At 48.8% G+C, this 21,882-nt stretch overlaps 2 protein-coding genes across 4 annotated transcripts in view; one reads left to right on the top strand and one right to left on the bottom strand.

Moving 5' to 3' along the window:
* RIDA (reactive intermediate imine deaminase A) overlaps positions 1-8,634 on the bottom strand; it is a 58,141-nt gene extending 49,507 nt beyond the window's left edge. Inside the window, exon 1 of one of the 2 annotated variants that reach the window (XM_075316252.1) lies at positions 8,479-8,634. In XM_075316252.1, coding sequence (XP_075172367.1) covers positions 8,479-8,543 — 65 coding nt within the window. In that variant the 5' untranslated portion in view covers positions 8,544-8,634. The remainder of the gene's footprint in view (positions 1-8,478) is intronic. The other variant, XM_075316249.1, reaches the window with a different exon arrangement.
* Positions 8,635-8,769: 135 nt separating this feature from the next.
* POP1 (POP1 ribonuclease P/MRP subunit) overlaps positions 8,770-21,882 on the top strand; it is a 74,434-nt gene continuing 61,321 nt past the window's right edge. Inside the window, exons 1-3 of one of the 2 annotated variants that reach the window (XM_075353083.1) lie at positions 8,770-8,827; positions 12,180-12,324; positions 20,165-20,287. In XM_075353083.1, coding sequence (XP_075209198.1) covers positions 12,201-12,324; positions 20,165-20,287 — 247 coding nt within the window. In that variant the 5' untranslated portion in view covers positions 8,770-8,827; positions 12,180-12,200. Of the gene's footprint in view, positions 8,838-12,179; positions 12,325-20,164; positions 20,288-21,882 lie in introns of both variants that reach the window. The other variant, XM_075353082.1, reaches the window with a different exon arrangement.

Here is a 21,882-nt window from a genome sequence, read left to right as displayed (position 1 = left end):
GGGAGGTCGCGTTACAGCGGAAACCCTCCAGTCTCAGAGGACGCAGGAGAAACTGGGCAAGGAATCGCTTCCAATGACGCCACCGTCTGATTGAACGACGTCGACCCGGAGGGACTACTGATCGACTAAGAGCAGCTTCACAAGTGCCGACAGAGTCTCGAATTGCGTCCCTGAAAACCTCTGGTGCGAAGTCAGAGTGGACCTGGACAGAATGACAAGCCACCCGAATAGATTAGAGTGGCGAGAGTAAGCGAAGTACTCTACTAAGAGTCTGCGCTGGATGAAACCCCGAGAAGAAAACCGTCCAGGGCAAACGATCACTGCCAACCCCTAGGGGTGCAGGACCCTAATCACAGTAGCCCCAAGGAGAATACTCGAGGGGCCGTGGCTAACCCAAAAGGGAAGAGCCACGAATTGGACCACTCCGATGGCAAAACGTAGTCAACGCTGGTGTGAAACTGCGATTGATCCTTGCCGAAAGGCATCCCTGATGCCGATGGCTGCTAGGGAATCTCCTTGGGTTCTTGATTGATCCGGTGAAAAACACACGGAACAAGACCGAGACTCCATGTGAAAACGCCACACCTGACCATGCTTGAAAAGCTAAAGATCCAGGTCGGAAGGCACCGCCCTCTTCGGGGACTAGAAATAGATTTAAGCAAAAATCTCAGAACCGTTCCCAGTCGGGAACCGGAACAATTACTCCGTTGGCCTGCAAGAAATGCCACGGCCTGTGAGAAGGCGGCGGTCTTGGAGCCGGGAGGAGTTGACAGAAAAAATCTGTTTGGCGGGTGGACAGAATTCCATCCTGTAGCCATGGGAGATATAAACTCGCCCCCACTGAACGGAGACGTGGTAGAACCATACGTCGCCAAGTGGAGAGAGCCTGCCACCGACCAAGGAGGTGGTTGGCGTGGCCAGATAGCTCGGAGGAAGCTGACTCCGAGGTAGCATCTCCTGTGGTCTTCTGAAGACGCAGCTTCAAGCCATTTGGTTCTATGAACTAAGGCCGAGCTAGAGGACGATCAGAAGGAGGAACGGAAACCACCGAAACCTCAACTGATTGCTGCCCTGGTTTAGGTTTGTGGCAAGGAAGAACTCTCGTCGCCGAGAGCTTCCTAAATTTCACCTAGTTGGTTCCGAAGAGACTGGTCCCACCAAAGGGGAGCCCAGCAAGGAACCTCTATAGAGGCATCTGCCTTCCATTGCCGAAGCCACACCTGCGGATAGCGAGGAAAGTAGCCAAAACCACCACTGTGCGGTGTCCAGCATGGCAGACTTGGCAGAGGATGGAAAGACTGAAGTCTGGAAGTTCAGGCAACCGTCTTGGGCATAGAGTCCCTGTGAGGGAATGCATCTCCTCTGAGGAGCCATCAGCCACTGACATAACGGTCCGGGTTGAGCCACCTGAGGTGAATGAGCCCACCTCTTGACCATCATTGGTGGACGGGGGAAACCCAGTCCTCAGAATCACGCTTCATGGGAAGCGACTGTCAGAGCGGACCCTGGGCTGGTTACAGGGGCCTGAAAACTGGCGTGGTTAAGGAACACACGGTGTGTTCACCTAGATAAGGTAACTCCGGCGGATTGAGGTCCAGTACAAAGTTAATGTACCGTGGGATCCTTATAGAGGTGCCGTCAGCCACTGATACAACTATCCGGGCTGAAAGTCCGGACACCAGAGTGGCCACGCTTGGCGAATGAGTACACTCCTTGACCACCTCTGATGGGAGGGGGAGACAGGCAGCAGAACCCCGCTGTGGGATCTGCAGGACAGGCTGCGGGCTTGGACGCAGCGGGTTGAAAACTGGACTGGTTAAAGAACACACTCCTCGTCTTGTTAAAGGTATACTGATGCCTTTTTGCCAGCGGGGAATACTCCCCTGATACAGGCGGCTGGAGGTCCAATATAATGGACTCTAATCCTTCGCATCCCCGTCATCTACGGACGGATCAAAGTACGTAAAGCAGCGTCCGAGCCCCTGATAGAGACATCCTCCTCGTCCAGTGGGTCAGCTCGTATCGGAGCTGCGGGACGGGGAGGACAGGGGACCCTGCGTCTCCCTGTCAGGAGGACGGGGTCTGTGAGCTTTGCTGAGCAAGCAAAAAACGCCCTGAGAAGGGGGTTGCATGCTCAGGGGATGCCGGGACAGCCGACCCCTGGAAAAAGAGATTCCCCCAGGGGTCAGCCACCGAACCCGGAGCAGCTGGAGGGACCATGCATGAGGCTCCAAGCTGAGGGGCCACAGCGGTTATGAGCTCGGTACAGCCGTACGAGACTACCAGCAGTGGATATTAAAAAACAGCCTGCAGCCTCGCTCTGTGAGACCTGCTGCAGAGGTGGGGGGCTCTGTCTAGAATGTCTAGAAAACACAAGACAGGGGTTCAGCCTGGGGAGACTCCAGGCTGAGGCACCACCACCTAAGAACCATGACAGTATGGGTCTGTGCCGGTTCAGGCAATATGAGCTTACATGCAGAACATGTAGTGTACAGCCTTGGAGCTTTGCTCCTAGTGAGACATGCTGCTGAGGAGGAGGATCTATAATAAAGAATTAACTCCTTCACGATGCCCTGATAGTATATAAAAGTGCACAACCAGAGGTTGTGACTTGTCAGGCCGCTGTGAGTGCCCCCCCAGGTTCCAAGCCTGGACCCCCAGCCATATATTCACTCCCTCTGCACTGCAGAGCAGCCAGCGTCGATCAGCGTACTAAGAACGCTGAGAAAATGGCGCTAGAGTGAGGGGGGAGGGCGGGGGTTAACCCAGGAGCGGGAAACGGAGGGCTAAGAAATGTACAGGGGAAGGAATCATCTCCTCAACAAGGAGTGTCCTCCCCTGTGCAGAGCGGCCGGCGGGCGGCGCTGCAGCGTCCCCCTGCATGACTGACATGCAGGGGAACGAGACGAAACTAGGCCGCGGCTGAAGCCGGGACCTAGAGTTAAACATGCGGCCGAAAATCAGGCATCATCGGCGCGGTACACAGAAAAAAACAGTGGAACCGGCCGGAAACACAGTACAAGCAGCATTATCAAAGTCAAACACTGTCCCCCTAATAAAGTGCCCCACATTGCAGAAGGACCCTCTGAATAACGTCTCTATACTTAGCTTTGAGACGCAGGGTCCAGTCCCTGGTGGGGTGGGGGTCCAGTGCTCCGTCCAGCAGGGTCCTGTCAAAGGGCTGCGGATGGAAGCCGGTCTCCTGCAAAGCAGTGAGAACCGTGTTGGCTCCCACTTCAAGCCAGAGCCCCAGCATGGGATGGTGAAGGAGCGCGGCATGAAGGGCTCTTGCCCTGAATCAACCTTAACAGCACCGCCGCCAGGGGGGTGTGAAGGGACATGCCGGGGGTCCAGTGGACCCGCTTTTCTTCCAAATCTGTAGAAAAAATGAAAATCAAAAAAGGATGCATGTGTGTGTGTGATCTCTCCTGACACAAAGCAAAAAACTGGCTAGGACTGGCTAGCAGGGGGTGTATATACTGGGAGGGAGGAGCTACAAGTTTTGAGTGTAGTAACTTTGTGTGTCCTCCGGAGGCAGTAGCTATACACCCATGGTCTGGGTCTCCCATAGGAACGATAAAGAAAAAAATATACAAACCCCTCAGGGTGAACATGTCAATATGGACTCCATATGCTGCAGCTTTTTTCATTCGCCTGTATGGCCGGCTGATGCAAGAGACCAGGGTCAGGATCAGTGACAAGAAGGAACTCGCTGCTTCAGAAGCCACAGTAATTTGTGAATTCCAGTGATGGACACATAACATTATGTTAATAACTTCCTATTCCATAATATACTTTATATCATAATATTTATATTTCTACAGAAATGGATCTTCCTTCCGGATATAATTGGTATCTTTGCTAGAACAGAATTAAAATAAGGATTACATCAATTCACATAAAAATAAGTGTGTTATGTGTGTGCGTATATTATATATATATATATATATATTTTACAATTTCAGTGTGAAATACTGTAACACCAAGAAGGAGAAGAAGTGGAATAATGGAAGTCACAGGATACATAGACATGTTAGTGCTATACAAAAAATAAAAACATGTTTCAAAACATTTTTGAATCATTCAGAATTATTAATTTTTTTCCACAGATACCCAATATAAGCTATGGGGCTGCTCACATGTAAATGTTTTATATGGAGAGCTTGTGTCCGTGTGATGAGCAGGGGAAATGTCTGTTTTTCTTGCAGCACAGATGACAAGGGCTAATACAAGTCTATAGCGGGCTTTACGCACAGCAACATCGCTAGCGAGCATACCCGCCCCCGTCGGTTGTGCGTCACAGGCAAATCGCTGCCCGTGGCGCACAACATCGCTAACACCCGTCACACATACTTACCTGCCTAGCGACGTCGCTGTGGCCAGTGAACTGCCTCCTTTCTAAGGGGGCGGTTCGTGCGGCGTCACAGCGGAGTCACGAAGCGGCCGCCCAATAGAAGCGGAGGGGCGGAGATAAGCGAGATGTTCCTCGTTCCTGCGGTGTCACACGTAGTGTTGAGTGCTGCCGCAGGAACAACGAACGACTTGCGTCCTGCAACGATAATCAGGATTAGAACGACGTGTCTTTGATCAAGTGAGTAATTTTGATTGTTAACGGGTCGTTTGTGAGTTTCACATGCAACATCTCGTTAGCGATGTCGTTACGTGTAAAGCCCGCTTATGGGTCTGTGAAAAACCATGTACAGTACACAGATAGCATTAGTGACGTCGGTGTGCCGTGCGTGTTTAACAATGAATATATTGGAACATTTTGGAATATCTTTTTCTGTAACCATACCGGAAAAACAAGGATGACACACACCAATGATGGAAAACACGGAATACACACACACACACACACACACACACACACGATAGACACACATACATACATACATACCGGTGACACACACACATACATACACACACACACACACACCGGTGACACACACACACACACACACTCGTGACACACACACACCGGTGACAGACACATACTCGTGACACACACACACACATACCGGTGACACACACACACACACATGCTGGTGACACACACATACATACCGCTGAGACACACACACACGTACCGGTGACACACACACACACACACACACCACACACGCGCCGGTGACACACACATACTCGTGACACACACATACATACATACATACCGGTGACACACACTTGTGACACACACACATACACACCGGTGACACACACACACACACACACACACACACTTGTGACACACACATACTTGTGACACACACACATACATACATATATACTGGTGACACACACATACTTGTGACACACACACATACATACATACATATATACTGGTGACACACACATACTTGTGACACACACACACACACACACATATATACTGGTGACACACACATACTTGTGACACACACACACACACACACATATATACTGGTGACACACACATACTTGTGACACACACACACACACACACATACATACTGGTGACACACACATACTTGTGACACACACACACATACATACTTGTGACACACACACACATACTGGTGACACACACACACACACACACACATACTGGTGACACACACACACACACACACACACTGGTGACACACACATACATACATACATACATACCGGTGACACACACTTGTGACACACACACATACACACCGGTGACACACACACACACACACACACTTGTGACACACACATACTTGTGACACACACACATACATACTGGTGACACACACATACTTGTGACACACACACACACACATACATACTGGTGACACACACATACTTGTGACACACACACACACATACATACTTGTGACACACACATACTTGTGACACACACACATACATACTGGTGACACACACATACTTGTGACACACACACACACACACACACACACACACATACATACTTGTGACACACACACACACACACATACTGGTGACACACACACACACACACACACACATACTGGTGACACACACACACACACACACACATACTGGTGACACACACACACATACAGGTGACACACACATACTTGTGACACACACATACTTGTGACACACACACACACACCGGTGACACACATACTTGTGACACACACACACACATACACATACTTGTGACACACATACTTGTGACACACATACTTGTGACACACACACATACACATACTTGTGACGTGTCTTTGATCAAGTGAGTAATTTTGATTGTTAACGGGTCGTTTGTGAGTTTCACATGCAACATCTCGTTAGCGATGTCGTTACGTGTAAAGCCCGCTTATGGGTCTGTGAAAAACCATGTACAGTACACAGATAGCATTAGTGACGTCGGTGTGCCGTGCGTGTTTAACAATGAATATATTGGAACATTTTGGAATATCTTTTTCTGTAACCATACCGGAAAAACAAGGATGACACACACCAATGATGGAAAACACGGAATACACACACACACACACACACACACACACACACACGATAGACACACATACATACATACATACCGGTGACACACACACATACATACACACACACACACACACCGGTGACACACACACACACACACACTCGTGACACACACACACCGGTGACAGACACATACTCGTGACACACACACACACATACCGGTGACACACACACACACACATGCTGGTGACACACACATACATACCGCTGAGACACACACACACGTACCGGTGACACACACACACACACACACACCACACACGCGCCGGTGACACACACATACTCGTGACACACACATACATACATACATACCGGTGACACACACTTGTGACACACACACATACACACCGGTGACACACACACACACACACACACACACACTTGTGACACACACATACTTGTGACACACACACATACATACATATATACTGGTGACACACACATACTTGTGACACACACACATACATACATACATATATACTGGTGACACACACATACTTGTGACACACACACACACACACACATATATACTGGTGACACACACATACTTGTGACACACACACACACACACACACATACATACTGGTGACACACACATACTTGTGACACACACACACATACATACTTGTGACACACACACACATACTGGTGACACACACACACACACACACATACTGGTGACACACACACACACACACACACACACTGGTGACACACACATACATACATACATACATACCGGTGACACACACTTGTGACACACACACATACACACCGGTGACACACACACACACACACACACTTGTGACACACACATACTTGTGACACACACACATACATACTGGTGACACACACATACTTGTGACACACACACACACACATACATACTGGTGACACACACATACTTGTGACACACACACACACATACATACTTGTGACACACACATACTTGTGACACACACACATACATACTGGTGACACACACATACTTGTGACACACACACACACACACACACACACACATACATACTTGTGACACACACACACACACACACACACACATACTGGTGACACACACACACACACACACACATACTGGTGACACACACACACACACACACACATACTGGTGACACACACACACATACAGGTGACACACACATACTTGTGACACACACATACTTGTGACACACACACACACACCGGTGACACACATACTTGTGACACACACACACACATACACATACTTGTGACACACATACTTGTGACACACATACTTGTGACACACATACTTGTGACACACACACATACACATACTTGTGACACACACACACACACACACACACACACACACACACACACACACACACACACGTGACACACCAGTACCAGTTTTATATGCACATGTCTAGGTGGCCTTGCATTGAATTGGTTGTGGAACCACAAGTTCTCTAACATGCAATTTTTCAACATGGCAGCATCAGCCCTCCTGTCGCTTCTGTCACTGTGAGCAGCCTGCGTGTCCTACACATGCTGCCACGTCCTGCAGGGTCTCCGGACTCGTCTCCCACTCAGCACATCAGGGGTGCCATTTGTCAGCAATTGCACAGTGCGCTGCGGATCTTGATGATTTGCTGCCCAAATGCATTTAGCAGCAAATCATCCCTCAGACAATCATTAATGGCAGCCATGGAGGGGAGCTGCGGGGGATTCTGCTCAATACTGAATAAAGCCCCGTGTCTTTTCCGCTTTGCCCCAGTTGCAGTCACTGACATGTCTATCCATCTGTCCATAACTTCAGGCTTTCCTTCTTGGTGCTGTAATTCAGTGACGAGGAGTTTTTGTGATGTGCTTTTATATATATATATATATATATATATATACACACACTATGCATTACACATATTATACAAGGAGCAGTAAGGTGCCGGGCAGGCAGTAGCGGCAGCTGTCGGCTCAGTCACCTCACACGATCATTACCTGTATGGCCCGATTGCAGCCGGAGCCTTGGCGCTGCAGACGATCCTTCTGACCACGGCTGCCATGTCTGACACTTCCACCTGACGGGACACAAACTATGGACTTTCTACCGCTCAGTCTGCGGCACTAATATTCACATGTGCTTAGCGCATGCGCAGTGTAACCAGCAGCTCGGATTCCTAGGGAAATGTTCCAAAGACATCACGTGTCTCTGACCCCTCCAATCACATACTCAGCCGGTGTTTTAGAGCGAGGCTTGGCACGCAGGGCACCCCTACCACGTGTGGATGAAGTGCAGTGCCTGAACCTGGAAGTTCGGGGCTGAGTTCTCTCCGGAGGCAGCGTGAGGGTCTGTTGCGGTACATTGATCCTTATTTACTGTCTCCTCATTTACTTGTAGCCGGGGCTGAAGGCTTCTTATCACCTTACAGCTGCATAGTGCTGTCATGTCCGTTTTCTCTTGCTGATGGCGCAGATCAGACCTATCTACATTTGCATGGTTGCCTATAAGTCTATGCAGTCTATTGTCCCCTGTTATCAGCCACTTAGGCTGAACTATAGTATTCCTCTAAGGAATCACTGACCTGTCTGTGTTACCCAGCATCTAAATAGTTAATGATCCCCTGAAACCTCATCTGCTGGGATTATTAGCAGCGCCTTCTCCTTTTTATATCTGTGCATCCCTTATTGATATGGATTATCTATTAAGCATGTGTTTTCTTTTTTTGAAATTTGGGGCCTTGTACAGTTACACAGGCGACAATGATTCTGCAGAGTTTAATATTCTCATGCACTTGGGGTTGTCGCCCTGCTGACCCAATGTTGGGGTGGGGAGGTGACTGGTGGGCGAGTTGTGGTGGTGCCAGTGTAATTGCCACAGTATATGCACCGCTCAGAGTGGATCTGTCAGGTGATTTTGTAGTACATTACTAATTTCATCTTTAAATATTGCTTAAGGAGACCTTTCAGGATCAGTATGCTTTATTGCTCTACCTTTATCCTGTTATCTTGTTGTAAGCTCAGTGTCTCCTACAGGCTAGTCAAGCTTATGTAACTACAATTTGCATATTCACTGCTCCCCCCTCCTACCTTCCAGTGTATTCACTATCACTGCTGAGAGGTGGGAGGGAGTATGGGGGCAGCAGTGCAAATTCAGCTCAGATTTACTATCCCTGATGCCTGCACTGAGAGGTGGGAGAAGAGAACAGTGAATATGTAGTTTGTATTTTACATATGCTTGACTACTTACTAGGTCAAGCTGAAATCCATGGAGCTTTCAACAAGATAACAGGAAGAGGGAGCGCTATAAAAGTTACTGCTCCTGAAAAGTCACCTTAGGCGGGACATACTAAAAAGAATGATGAAAAGGAATAAATAAAAAGAATGAGGATAATAACTTATTAGGTGTATATTATGTAGATGTATAAAAGGTTTCTTTGGCAAGTTAGACATGGAATGAACATTATATATGAGCATTATAGGTGTGGAATGATCATGAAATATCTGTAGATAATAGGAGAATGAATGCATATGGCATATAACCAGGTGTATATTATGTTACCTGAGCATTATAGGTGTGGAATGATTATGAAATATCTGTAGATAATAGGAGAATGAACGCATATCCCATATAACCAGGTGTATATTATGTTACCTGAGCATTATAGGTGTGGAATGATCATGAAATATCTGTAGATAATAGGAAAATGAATGCATATGGCATATAACCAGGTGTATATTATGTTACCTGAGCATTATAGGTGTGGAATGATTATGAAATATCTGTAGATAATAGGAGAATGAATGCATATGGCATATAACCAGGTGTATATTACGTTACCTGAGCATTATAGGTGTGGAATGATCATGAAATATCTGTAGATAATAGGAAAATGAATGCATATAACCAGGTGTACATTATGTTACCTGAGCATTATAGGTGTGGAATGATTATGAAATATCTGTAGATAATAGGAGAATGAATGCATATGGCATATAACCAGGTGTATATTACGTTACCTGAGCATTATAGGTGTGGAATGATCATGAAATATCTGTAGATAATAGGAAAATGAATGCATATAACCAGGTGTATATTACGTTACCTGAGCATTATAGGTGTGGAATGATCATGAAATATCTGTAGATAATAGGAAAATGAATGCATATAACCAGGTGTGCATTATGTTACCTGAGCATTATAGGTGTGGAATGATTATGAAATATCTGTAGATAATAGGAGAATGAATGCATATGGCATATAACCAGGTGTATATTACGTTACCTGAGCATTATAGGTGTGGAATGATCATGAAATATCAGTAGATTACAGGAAAATGAACACATTTGCCATATAACCAGGTGTGTGTGTGTATGATGTGTGTGTGTGTGTGTGTGTGTATATGTATGTGTATATATATATATATATATATATATATATATATATATATATATATATATATATATATAATATATATTTTATTAATATAATATAAATATTATATGCCATATGCGTTCATTTTCATAATATCTACAGGTATTTCATGATCATTCCACACCTATAATGCTCAGGTGACATAATATACACCTGGTTATATGGGATATGCGTTCATTGTATTATTTACAGGTATTTCATGATCATTCCATGTCTAACTTGCCCAAGAAACCTTTTATACAACTACATAATATACACCTAAGAAGTTATTATCGTCATTCTTTTTATTTATTCCTTTTCATCATTCTTTTTAGTATGTTTCACCTTAGGCCCCATTTAAAGATAACATTAGTATTTTAGTACATAATCACCTGACTGGGTTCTGTCAGCAATGTTTTGCTATGTAATCTGAGGACCTGAGATAGGAACTGACACACAGAGTTCAGTGATGTGTTGCTTATCAGGCTGTGTGCTGTTTACTTCCAGTGAGGGTTTTATCACCAGGACATACTTGGAACTAGTTGACTGTTGCCAAGATGTCTGACCACACCCCCTCCTCTGATAAGCAGTTCACTGTCAATAGACAATGTACATGGAGGGCCTCTTTGGTGCTAATTTTTCTGGTCTTTACATGGGGCTGTTGCTCACGGGTAATTATTCAGAAAAACGTCCACTCTGAGAGTCCTGGGTGAGGATAATCTCCTTGGTAAAGAGTCTAAAAATTATCCCTAAATAAAAAGACAAACGTCTCTGTAATTTTTTAGAAAGACGGATTACTCCGGAACGACAGAAATAAAATCAGAGCAAAAAACATATACTTTAGACATGCTGACAGGCTCCCTTTAATTTGCAGCAGCGTCTCTACTTTTGACCTCTTAACCATCCTGATATTTGGTTCCTGAAGCCACTCTTCATGACTACAGGAAGAAGGTTTAAGGGATTATCATGGATCTAAGAAACATGACCAAGAATAGAGAATTTTCTAAAATAAAGAAATGCCTATTACAACCATCATTCATGAGGCTGCTGCAGCCAATCACTGCCCTTACCTGTCACATGTACACTCTGAGGTCAGTGATTGTCTGCAGCAGTTGGGGTAATGATGTTGTCTGACCTGTGATCGTTGCAGAATTATTGGAAACGTTTGGAGCCAAGTACAGGAGTGAATTCGAACATTTTCCTTTTATCCACTACATATATTGATCCAGCCTTATCACCCTATTGTGGGCATTATTTTAGTTTGTCTGTCTGATGATTCGATTTTCAGTGTCCTCCTCCGAATGAAGCCATGTCCACAGCAAAAGAGAAGAAGTATGCCAAACGGATGCGAAATCAGCCTTCTAATGTGAGCCTTGATCAGAGCGATGGCCCTCCGCACCATGATGGAAGGGGGTCCTTTCAACCGTACAGAGGTAAAATCCTTATGATACACAAATCATCATTGAAGCAATCTCGACAAAGAAGGCAATAAAATGAAAGAGAACCTCTTGAGATATATATATATATATATATATATATATATATATATATATATAATATTCTGAATGCATCTTCTACTTGGTGCTGCTCCCTTGATTCTAGAACAGATTCTTTTTTTCATCTGAGCCCCTCTGTTCCAAAGATGTCCCCTCCGATATTCACATGCAAGCTTTCCCTTTAAGCAACACAGAACTTCTCAGGGCACTTGCGTTTTTTCCACTGATCTTGGCCAATCAAAACACTGCCACGGACAGTGTTTTTGCTTTACACCCAATTGATCGGAGGGAAAACTTCTTTTATTGGAGGGGTGGGGGGCGCAGAACTTTGGCACAAAGCAACACAGAAGGGAAGGAAATAACTGTTCCAGAATCAGCAGAGCAGCTGCAAATGACGGAGGTGCTCTGGTTAAATAAAATGTCCAGTGACACGTGCTCTTTAAAAGGGGAAAATAATAATAAGAAAAAAATCACTTCACCCGTCCTATTCTGCATGTTCTGCTTACCAGTCTTGGCTTTTTTTTTTTTTTTTTGTACATATGGATGTGATTATATGATGTCCAGGACTGTTACACCACTAGAGATACAAATAATGATGAACCAAGGTGACATAGTGGCTCTTGGCAAATCCCTGCCTAAGGGTACCGTCACACTTTAGCGACGCTCCAGCGATCCCACCTGGTCAGTATCGCTGGTGCGTCGCTACATGGTCACTGGTGAGCTGGCAATCAGGCAGATCTCACCAGTGACCAGTGACCAGCCCCCAGCCACCAGCAACGCGTGGAAGCGATGCTGCGCTTGGTAACTAAGGTAAATATCGGGTAACCAAGCGCTTGGTTACCCGATATTTACCTTAGTTACCAAGCGCAGCATCGCTTAGCGCTGGCTCCCTGCACTCATAGCCAGAGTACACATCGGGTTAATAAGCAAACCGCTTTGCTTATTTACCTGATGTGTACTCTGGCTACGTGTGCAGGGACCAGGGAGTCTGCACTGGCAGCCTGATAGCAGCGGACGCTAGTAACCAAGGTAAATATCGGGTAACCAAGCAAAGCCCTTCGCTTGGTTACCCGATATTTACCTTGGTTACAGCTTACCGCAGGCTGCCAGAAGCCGGCTCCCTGCACATTCAGATCGTTGCTCACTCGCTGTCAAACACAGCAATGTGTGCTTCACAGCGAAGAGCAACGTCCAAAAAATGAACCAGAGCAGTGTGTAACGAGCAGCGATTTCACAGCATGGATTTCTAAATGTCCTTTATGATATGGTAATTAGCGCAGGGACTAGTCGCAAGGGTGTTAGTTCCTGCGCTCATTCCGCCCTCTTAGCATCGTAGCACGCCCCTGTGGGCATACTACCATGCTAACATGCTATTCAGTGCAGCATCACCGGCGATGATAAGCATACCTGTGTCTGCTGACAACACTCTACTGAATGCCGGGCACTTCCGGTCATGTACCGTATGAAGTCGGGTGTACGTGTCCCGGCTTCAGAAAGGTCTAGCGCACATGACCAGAAGTGTCGGGACTTCTGATTAGCGCTCACAGCAGACACAGGTGTGCACGTCACCGCTGGTGGTGCTGCATTAAATAGCATGTTAGCACGACCCTGTGGGTGCACTACCATGCTAAGAGGGTGGAATGAGCACAGGAAATTATGCCATTGCGACTGGTCCCTGCGCTCATTAGCATGTCATAAAGGATCTTTAGTAATACTTTTTCTAAAGATCTCTTTATCTCTGCTAGTGTATACAGGGATGGAAAGGCAGGGATTAGCAATATACACCCAGAACTGCTCGTGGATCTAGGTGCATATTGTACCTGACAGGTTCTCTTTAAGTTGAGGATTTTGCAAACAGATTTGTGGCACAAACTGCTAGTTATTACACCCAGAAATAGCATTTCTTCGGCGCTCCATTGGGAGACCCAGACGATTGGGTGTATAGCTACTGCCTCCGGAGGCCACACAAAGTATTACACTAAAAAGTGTAAGGCCCCTCCCCTTCTGCCTATACACCCCCCGTGGGATCACGGGCTGCTCAGTTTTCAAGCTTTGTGCGAAGGAGGTCAGACATCCACGCATAGCTCCACTGTTTTAGTCAGCAGCAGCTGCTGACTATGTCGGATGGAAGAAAAGAGGGCCCATACTAGGGCCCCCAGCATGCTCCCTTCTCACCCCACTCTTGTCGGCGGTGTTTGTTAAGGTGGAGGTACCGATTGCGGGTACGGAGGCTGGAGCCCACATGCTGCTTTCCTTCCCCATCCCCCTGAGGGCTCTGGTGAAGTGGGATCTTACCGGCCTCCAGGCTCTGAGGCCGGGCTCCATCCACAGACCCGGAGATCCTGCTGGAATGGAGCGGAGTATCGTCAGGGACAGGCCCTGCAACGTTAAGGTACTCTGTGTCCCCGTACAGTCTATGCACAGACACACTCCAGCGTTGCTGGGTGTGTTAGTGCGCCGGGGACAGTAGCGCTGCGCGCTTGGGCTTTACTCACTGCAGCTTAGCTGAGTGAGTTTATGTGTCGGGAACTACCGCGCCAGCCGCTGCTGGAGCTGCGGCGCGGCTGAGACTTGTGGTGCGCCGGGGACTTTCGCGCTGCCGTGCTTTTACGACGGCAGCGCTTATAAATCTAGTCCCCAGCTTTTGCGGCCTAGTTACGTTTCGTTCCCGCCCCCAACCCTGCCAGTCAGGGAAGGGGCGAGACGCTGTACAATGATCAGCGCCGAGGGCTGGAGTCTTATTTACATACTCCAGCCCTCTCACTGGGCACAGGGGGACGCCAGTTTCCCGCTCTTGTCTGGGGCACGCCCACGGCCCGCCCCTCTTCACAGGACGCCGGCAGCCATTCCTGCAGGCAATCTAAGCTGGAGAACGGACACAGGCTCTGGGAGACCCAGCAAAGGGATTCTGGCGACCACTTACCCGCTTATGCGGGCGGTAAGCAGCACCTTGGTGCTGACCCCACTATTGCCACAGTGTTTTTTTGTGTACTTTATCCTTGTACTTATATTTGCAAGACCATACACAGACACACGCCAGCATTGCTGGGCGTGTTAGTGCGCCGAGGACAACAGCGCTGCGCGCTTGGACTATACTCACTGCAGCTTAGCTGAGTGAGTTTATCTGTGGGAAACTGCCGCGCTGGAGGCTGCGGCGAGGCTGAGACTTGTGGCTGTACGGTCGCTTCTTGGCGATATACCCCTAGATAGCTCTGAGGAGACAACAGCATGTAGTCAGCATAGAGCAAGGGGGCCAAGGCACAGGCTTTCTATGCTGTCTGTACCGCACGTGAGGCTGTTTTACCGGCAGGTTCCACTAACCCCTAATGGGTAGAGTCTCTGCTAGTGGTGGCCCAGAGAGGGCCACCTGTGAAACTGTCCAGAGGACAGAGTTTGCAGTTTTTTTGCTGATAAAATGTCTTGGACTATGAACGAAATTCTAGCAACTTTGCAGTCCAGGGCGGTGACTCAGACCATGGGCATTGTTGAATCAAGGCTCCCCGGTCTCCCTCAGTTGGAACTAATCCGTGCTCCAAGGGGGTCCCATACATCCCAGACTGAAGGCTCTGACACGGACGACAGTCCCAGACAGCCTAAGCGAGCTCGCTGGGAGAGACCCTCGACTTCACACACTGGTCAGGGTCTCAGCGAGAGGATTCTCTGTATGATGAGGTAGCTGATCAGGTTTCTGATCCTGAGACCGCTTTCATTCTGGATGCTCCTAATGGGACGCCATGGTGAATGATCTCATAGCGCCCATCAATACACTGGTGGATATTTCTCCCTCAGCCCCTCCAGTGGAGGAGGCAGCTTCAGCAGGAGAAATTCCATTTCAGGTATCCCAAGCGTAAATTCAGTACTTTTTGGGCCTCTCTGACTCAGAGGAGCAGTCCAGAAACACTACGCTTATCCAGACAAGTTTTTCTCTGCCGCGCCATCCTCCATAGTTGCAGTGGAAGATGGGACTTCACTTAAAGATGCCATTGACAGACAGATGGACCTCTGGTTGAAATCTGTCTGTGAAGCTATCGGCGTGTCGTTTGCTCCGGCATTCGCAGCCGTATGGGCACTCCAAGCTATTTCAGCTGGTCTTGCGCAGATAGACACTGTCACACGTACATCTGTGCCGCAGGTGGCGTCCTTAACCTCGCATGCATTGCGACTTACGCTATTCATGCTGTCCTGGACTCTACGAGCCGTACGCCGGTGGCGTACGCCAACTCCGTGGTTTTGCGCAGACCCTTGGGGTTAAGGGAATGGAAGGCAGCTCCTGCTTCCAAAAAGGGCTTAACCAGTTTGCCATTATCTGGTGACAGACTGTTGGCTGAGCGATTGGATGAAATCATTAAACAGGCCAAGGGTAAGGATTCTTCCTTACACCAGCCCAGATCAAACAAAACCCAAGGAAGGACAGTCGACGTTTCGGTCCTTTCCAGGCTCGGGCTGGTCCCAATTTTCCTAGTCCAAAAGGACTCAAAAGGCTCAGAGGGGCTCAGACTCCTGGCGGGCTCAATCACGCCCAAAGAAGGCAGCCGGAGGAACCGCTACCAAGGCGGTTTCCTCATGACTTTCAGCCCTCTCTCTCCGCATCCGCGGTCGGTGGCAGACTCTCCCGCTTTGGCGGCATTTAGCTGCCACAGGTCAAAGACCGGTGGGTGAGAGACATTTTGTCTCACGTGTACAGGATAGAGTTTTGTTCTCGTCCTCCGGCTCGATTCTTCAGAACTTCCCCACCTCTCGACCGAGCCGATGCTCTTCTGCAGGCAGAAGGAGTGATAATCCCTGTTCCTCTTCAGGAACAAGGTCACGGTTTTTACTCCAATCTGGTTGTGGTGCCAAAAAAAAGGACGGCTCTTCCGTTCCGTTCTAGACCTAAAACTGCTCAAAAAGCAGTGTAAACCAGGCGGTTCCGGATGGAATCCCTCCGCTCCGTCATTGCCTCAAGGTCTCAAGGAGATTTCCTAGCATCAAGAGACATCAGGATGCTTATCTCCACGTGCCGATTGCTCCAGAGCACCAGCGTTTGCTGCGATTCGTTATAGAAGACGAGCATCTTAAGTTCGTAGACCTGCCCTTAGGTCTGGCGACAGCCCCACGGGTTTTCACCAAGGTCATGGCAGCAGTGGTAGCAGTCCTGCACTCTCAGGGTCACTCTGTGATCCCTTACTTGGACGATCTACTTGTCAAGGCACCCTCTCAAGAGGCATGCCAACGCAGCCTGAACGTTGCGCTGGAGACTCTCCAGAGTTTCGGGTGGATCATCAACTTTTCAAAGTTAAATCTGACACCGACCCAATCACTGACATATCTTGGCATAGAGTTTTATACTCTCTCAGCGATAGTGAAGCTTCCGCTGGACAAACAGCGTTCACTACAGACGGGGGTGCAGTCTCTCCTTCAAGGCCAGTCACACCCCTTAAGACGCCTCATGCACTTCCTAGCGAAGATGGTAGCAGCAATGGAGGCAGTCCCTTTCGCGCAGTTTCATCTGCGTCCACTTCAATGGGACATTCTCCGCCAAAGCGATGGGAAGTCGACGTCCCTAGACAGGAACGTCTCCCTTTCTCAGACGGTCAAGGACTCTCTTCAGTGGTGACTTCTTCCCACCTCATTGTCAAAAGGAAGGTCCTTCCTACCCCCATCCTGGACGGTGGTCACGACAGACGTGAGTCTGTCAGGGTGGAGAATAGTCTTTCTCCACCACAGGGCTCAGGGTACGTGGACTCAGCAGGAGTCCACCCTTCAGATCAATGTTCTGGAAATCTAAGCAGTGTATCTTGCCCTGCAAGCCTTCCAGCAGTGGCTGGAATGCAAACAGATCCGAGTTCAGTCGGACAACTCCACAGCGGTAGCATACATCAACCACCAAGGCAGAATACGCAGTCGGCAAGCCTCCCAAGAAGTCCGGCGGACTCTGATGTGGGTGGAAGACAGAGCATCCACCATATCCGCAGTTCACATCCCGGGCGTAGAAAACTGGGAAGCAGACTTCCTCAGTCGCCAGGGTATGGACGCAGGGGAATGGTCTCTGCACCCGGACGTGTTTCAGGAAATCTGGGGCCTTCGGGGGAGGCCGGACGTCGACCTAATGGCGTCTAGGCACAACACCAAGGTCACGAGTTTCATGGTGTGGTCTTACGATCAACGAGCTCTGGCGGCAGGCGCCTTAGTTCAGGATGGGTCGCAGTTCCAGCTACCCTATGTGTTTCCCCCTCTGGCACTGTTGCCCAGAGTGCTACGCAAGATCAGCTCCGATTGCCGCCGCGCCATCCTCGTCGCCCCAGACTGGCAGAGGAGGTCGTGGTACCCGGATCTGTGGCATCTCACGGTCGGCCAGCCGTGGGCACTACCAGACCGGCCAAACTTACTGTCCCAAGGGCCGTTTTCCATCTGAATCCTACGGCCCTGAACCTGACTGGGTGGCCATTGAGTCCTGGATCCTAGCGTCTTCAGGATTATCTCATGACGTCATTGCCACCATGTGACGGGCTAGGAAGCCGACGTCTGCCAAGATCTACCACTGGACGTGGAAGATATTCTTACCTTAGGGCTCTGCTCAGGGAGTGTCTCCCTGGCCATTTGCATTGCCTACTTTTCTTTCCTTCCTGCAATCTGGTTGGGAAACAGGTTTGTTGCTCGGCTCCCTTAAAGGACAAGTTCCAGCGCTGTCTGTATTCTTTCAGAAGCGCCTAGCACGACTTCCTCAGGTACGCACGTTCCTGCAGGGGGTTTGTCACATTGTCCCTCCGTACTGAGGCCGTTAGACCCATGGGATCTGAACAGGGTACTAATTGCTCTCCAGAAGCCGCCCTTCGAGCCTCTGAGGGATGTTTCACTTTCTCGACTTTCACAGAAAGTGGCCTTTCTGGTACCGGTCACGTCTCTTCGGCGAGTGTCCGAGCTAGCAGCGCGGTCATCCAAAGCTCCCTTCCTGGTGTTTCACCAAGACAAGGTAGTGCTGTGCCCGATTCCGGAGTTTCTCCCTAAGGTGGTATCCCCTTTTCATCACAATCAGGATATCTCCTTACCTTCCTTTTGTCCTTATCCATTTCATCGATATGAAATGGATTTGCATTGTTGGATCTGGTGAAGAGCACTCAGAATCTACATTTCCCGCACGGCGCCCCTGCGCCGATCGGATGCACTCTTTGTCCTTGTCACTGGTCAGCGCAAGGGGTCGCAGGCTGCCAAATCCACCCTGGCTCGATGGATCAAGGAACCAATCCTTGAAGCCTACCGTTCTGCTGGGCTTCCGGTTCCATCAGGGCTGAAGGCCCATTCTACCAGAGCCGTGGGTGCGTCCTGGGCATTACGGCACCAGGCTACGGCTCAGCAGGTGTGCCAGGCGGCTACCTGGGCGAGTCTGCACACCTTCACCAAGCGTTATCAGGTGCATGCCTACGCTTAGGCGGATGCCAGCCTAAGTAGAAGAGTCCTGCAGGCGGCGGTTGCCTCCATGTAGGGAAGGGCTGTTTTTACAGTCCAAACTTGAGGTATTAATTTACCCACCCAGGGACTGCTTTTGGACGTCCCAATCGTCTGGGTCTCCCAATGGAGCGCCGAAGAAGAAGGGAATTTTGTTACTTACCGTAAATTCCTTTTCTTCTAGCTCCAATTGGGAGACCCAGACGATTGTGTGGCCTCCGGAGGCAGTAGCTATACACCCAATCGTCTGGGTCTCCCAATTGGAGCTAGAAGAAAAGGAATTTACGGTAAGTAACAAAATTCCCTTCTTTCTGTCTTGTTCATAATTATAATAATTACTTTTATTTTTCAGGATGTAACCCTGGCCCATCTGGGCAACAGCAGAGAGGTTCGCACCAGTCACGTTTCCACTCTAGGGGAGGTAGAGGAAGGGGAGCACCCAGTGAATCACAGCCAATTCCAAAATATGTGACCGGTAAGCGTATGCTGTAGCTTTGCTTCTTTTATGTTTTTTTTTTTTTCTACACTTTTGTCACATTGCTTGCGTCCAAAATAATTGACCGTTCAATAGGAATGCTGTCAAATACTTCTGCTCTATGGCGGAGCTGTGCTCTGCTGCAGAGAGGACAGGAGAGCTTCGCATATCCTGATCCAGAGTCCTGATACCCCGTTTGAGGGGGCGAAAACCCACCCCGAGTGAACCCTGGTGGGGAGTACGAGAAGGGCATAAGGGCAACAGCACAGATCCTTCACCCGCGCGAAGGTGGAAAGCCGGGACTGAGGAAGCTGCGCCATCTTGCGCTTGGCTGCGTGTGAAGGCAGCGACGCTGTGAAGAGAAAGAGGGGGGCCTGGCAGGATCTCGCTGTGTGACTTGCCTGCTGGAGGAGTGGAGAGGGTAGCAGCTGGTGCTGGCAGTGGTCTAGAGGACAGAAGCTGTGTGCAGGGAAGGCACATTGCGAGAGTTGCAGCGGCGCTGGTGCGGAGAGTCTTGGTCCTAGTGCCTCCCGACTCCACCCAGCTCCTCTGCAGCAGCTACATTCCATAGCAGGTGGTGGTGAGTGAGAGGGAGAAAGAGGGGACTTTTGAAATCCCCGCCAGATCGTGGGGGAAGGTGTAGGGAGGAAGATGAGGCCCTCCAAGAGCACTGGGAAGGCTGCATAAAATGGCACCGCAGGTAGTGGAGTGGTGGGAAAAGCTGGGAGAGCTGTAGTGTAGCAAAAAGAGGCTGCTTGTGTGCCTTGCACAATTTGCTAGGCACAATTCCCTAGGGACAGAAAGGGGTGTGGGCCCGGAAGAGTGTGGGGTCACCTCAAGCCCAGCAGCAGAGGCCAAAGAAGGGTGCCCAAGAGCTGCAGGCCCTGCAGGTGGAGAATGATACCATAGAAGGGAGTGATGAGGATCCATCTTTGCCATCCCTCTCACTCCTGGAAGATGGGATACAGCAGATTCCCCTGTGGTCAGAACCTTTTGTCTTAAAGACCCCAGAGGCAGGAGATAACCCAACATGATCTGGCTGAGATGGACCCACAGGTGCAGGCTCCTGGTCAAAATGGGGAGTCATTACAGTCACCGCATCAGGTGGGGCCCCTGTTAGAAACAGCCTGTCGGGACATGACACCGCAGCGTCCTATATCGCATCATAGAGGGCCTACTCTGGTGTATGTCATGGCAGCCATTGGAGTCTGCAATAATTCCCTCAACAATCTCACATAACAAATGGGCTGCATTAAGCCAGAATTGCCTAGTGTGAGACGATATGAAGCAGCAGGCGGAGAGGACTACGACCCTGGAGTGAAATGGATGATGTGCTGTTGCTGTGACCGATAAGGAAAGATTTCCAGGTACATGGCAGAATTATTGATATCATCCTGGCAAAACAAAATGATTTAGAGAATCATCTGCGTAGAAATAATATCTATACGGTGGCGGGGCCGGAGAGGGTGGAGGGCACTAAGGCAGAATTTTTTTGTTAACTGGATTATAAAGACCTTTAGGAAAATTTATGCGGACGCCGTTTTTTGCCATTGAATGTGCCTATGGGGTTCCTACCATTCCCCTGCCCCCCGTGG

This window comes from Anomaloglossus baeobatrachus, chromosome 6 (genome assembly GCF_048569485.1).
Source record: "Anomaloglossus baeobatrachus isolate aAnoBae1 chromosome 6, aAnoBae1.hap1, whole genome shotgun sequence".
In the NCBI taxonomy this organism is placed as follows: Eukaryota; Metazoa; Chordata; class Amphibia; order Anura; family Aromobatidae; genus Anomaloglossus; species Anomaloglossus baeobatrachus.
Note: the sequence above shows the minus strand (reverse complement) of the source record. Positions and strands in the feature narration are given on the sequence as shown.